The sequence below is a fragment of the Actinia tenebrosa genome, unplaced genomic scaffold, assembly GCF_029948245.1.
Source record: "Actinia tenebrosa isolate PJP-AT-01 unplaced genomic scaffold, QUT_ActTen_1.0 PGA_scaffold0__85_contigs__length_37466705, whole genome shotgun sequence".
NCBI classification, from domain to species: domain Eukaryota; kingdom Metazoa; phylum Cnidaria; class Anthozoa; order Actiniaria; family Actiniidae; genus Actinia; species Actinia tenebrosa.
The window spans coordinates 22,485,285-22,487,685 of record NW_028292569.1 but is presented as its reverse complement, the minus strand read 5'-3'; the positions used below and the strand labels follow the sequence as shown (position 1 = coordinate 22,487,685).

General features: G+C 39.5%; 1 protein-coding gene across 1 annotated transcript in view; it reads right to left on the bottom strand.

Moving 5' to 3' along the window:
* Positions 1 to 221: 221 nt before the first annotated feature.
* The window catches only part of LOC148913855 (uncharacterized), a 6,789-nt gene continuing 4,609 nt past the window's right edge, over positions 222 to 2,401 (bottom strand). The window contains exons 5-7 of the mRNA XM_089025915.1: positions 2,303 to 2,401; positions 1,776 to 1,806; positions 222 to 786 (exon numbers count right to left, since the gene is read on the bottom strand). The exon at positions 2,303 to 2,401 is cut by the window's right edge and continues 21 nt beyond it. Of these exons, the coding sequence (XP_088882041.1) occupies positions 675 to 786; positions 1,776 to 1,806; positions 2,303 to 2,401 (242 nt within the window). The 3' untranslated portion in view covers positions 222 to 674. The remainder of the gene's footprint in view (positions 787 to 1,775; positions 1,807 to 2,302) is intronic.

The window sequence follows — 2,401 nt, the reverse complement described above, 5'->3', positions numbered from 1 at the left end:
GCATACTTATTTTTTCGCGGTCTGAGGAGAAACTCTATTATCAATATATATATATATTTTTGATATTGTTAATGTTAACGTGGACTAGATATTTAACAAACAACTACGCAATGAAACTTTCTCACGCGGCAAACATTTTGACTCGAACAATAGATTTTCCCCGCGTAGCCTCGCATTCAAGCGTTTCAAGACGAGGTGGCACTATGTTAAACAAAGGTTTTATTCTTTTGGGAATATATATGGTGCCGGGTGCTCAAAGGACATAGGATTCTCTCAATTACGATTCTTCAAAGTACGATGATCGATTATAGACAACTTGCACCGTATGAAATTAGCAATAGTCCCTTCCATCTTGAAAGGTAGCCGTGTTTTGGCATCGAAGCGAGACGAACGGTGAGCTTGCAATGATAGAGACCATTATTAAGACCTTGAATGATTATTGCCATGTCTCTATCATTGCATGCTCTCCGTTCGTCTCGCTTTGATGCAAAGGCACGGCTACCTTTCAAGATGGCGCAGGGAAATTTGTAGGGGACTATTTTGAAAAGAAAATAATATTTTTCTTCGTGAATTAAATCTCACAAGTGAACTATTAAAGAAAAAGAAAAATGTTGCATCCCATATCAAATTTTTGTAGGTCATCCCATTATGGGCCAGTTAAAGGTATGAACGCTTTAGGCAATAATATGTTTTTCTTTTGATCCGTTATCTTGGTCTTGTTTGGCGTCGAAACCATCATTGACAGCTGGCAAAACTTGATTACTGTTCTTTATTTTGTAGCTGTCCCTGTGAATAAAATGAAATCATATTAAACTTAATTATCAAACTTGATTGCTAGTATATTGAAGTTTTGCACCATCAAGTACCCACGCCAATGTTACAGCCTGGGCTGCCTGTGGTTAGATGGCAGAACAATAAGATCCCTTTGCTCTTGGGAATTGAATTCGTTCGTATGTATGAATATTGTTCCTGCCATCTAACATGGCTGCCATCACGAGGTGATACAAAACCTCTATTCAGGAGTTGGACTTTAAGACCATGTGTCATTCCCTTGAGTATCATTTCTTTCATTAACGGTGCGAATACACATGGAAATGGATACTTTCAAACAAAGAATCTTTTCAAGAGAATGACACGTGGCCTGAAATAGAAAATACATCAAACCCAAGGTAACGAGGTGTATTGTGGGAGGAGCCAGGTTGGAGAAATGGAATTGAAACAGGTGAAAAATGAATTATAGATGGGTGAGTAAAAGGGCGGCGTAGAAGAAGGAACGGGATGCCTGAGAAAAATCACTGTCTGGAGGCATAACACTAATGTGCTAACAAATCACTCATGATTGTAAGCTGCACGGCTGTTAATAGCGCCTTAATATGCAGCCCGTAAAGTCCTCCACTGGTCATTCATGTAAAGCGCATCGAGACGTTGTATAAATGCGCTATATAAGAACCACCCATTATTATTATCATAAGGCAAACATAAACATATTTTTACAACCACAACTCGCCGTACGGTCCTCTTCCGTGAGGTTCCCTCCACACGCACTATCACTACATTCTATATTACATTTAATATTCAACTCATCTGAGCCGGGGCTCGAACCCGGACACAGCGGTGAGAGGCGAGCGGTAAACCACTACACCACCCATGCCACCCAAACGAGGCCAGATATTAACTTTATTGATATGAAATATCACAGAAATATTACAGAAGTTTTGGCATGCCAAAATTTATAAATTTTTGCACTAAATTTTGATGATTTTAGCGTTACTTACATGCGGAATTCTTTTTCCTTGACGGGCGAATCTAAAGGAAAAATAAAGATAATTAAGGATAAGTCGAGACGCTGAACCCCCCCTCTTTGACCACTGCGCCTTTGTTGGGCTGCCTGTGCTCGCGGAAATGAGGCCCATATCACCCTGAAGCGCTTGAATGCGATGGCACGCGGGGAAAATCTGTTTTTCCCCATCAAAATAGCTGACGCGTGAGACAGGGTATATTTAACAAATTTCCGATTTTTTGTTTTTGTTTTTTTGTTTTTGTTTTTGCTTGTGAGGTATTACGATCTTTTGCCGGACGTTTCGTTAACGAAAGGAAGCGAAATGGTTTTGCGAAATAGTTTTGCTAAACGCTCCAAACCATTTTCAAAAACCATTTTGCAAAACCATTTCGCATCCTTTCATCTCGCAAAAGATCATAAGCCGTGCGCTACAATTCGTAATTTGTTGACGTAATTTATTGGCATATCCTCTTACTTACAACGGCTCTCGACCAATCAGAAAGCGAACAAATTTACATTTACCTGTGGTGTATCCTTTATTCTTGTTAGACAAATAACAGAAATGAACAATGAGGTAGATATTGACGGCAACAATCAGGATCACAACGATGATGATGATGA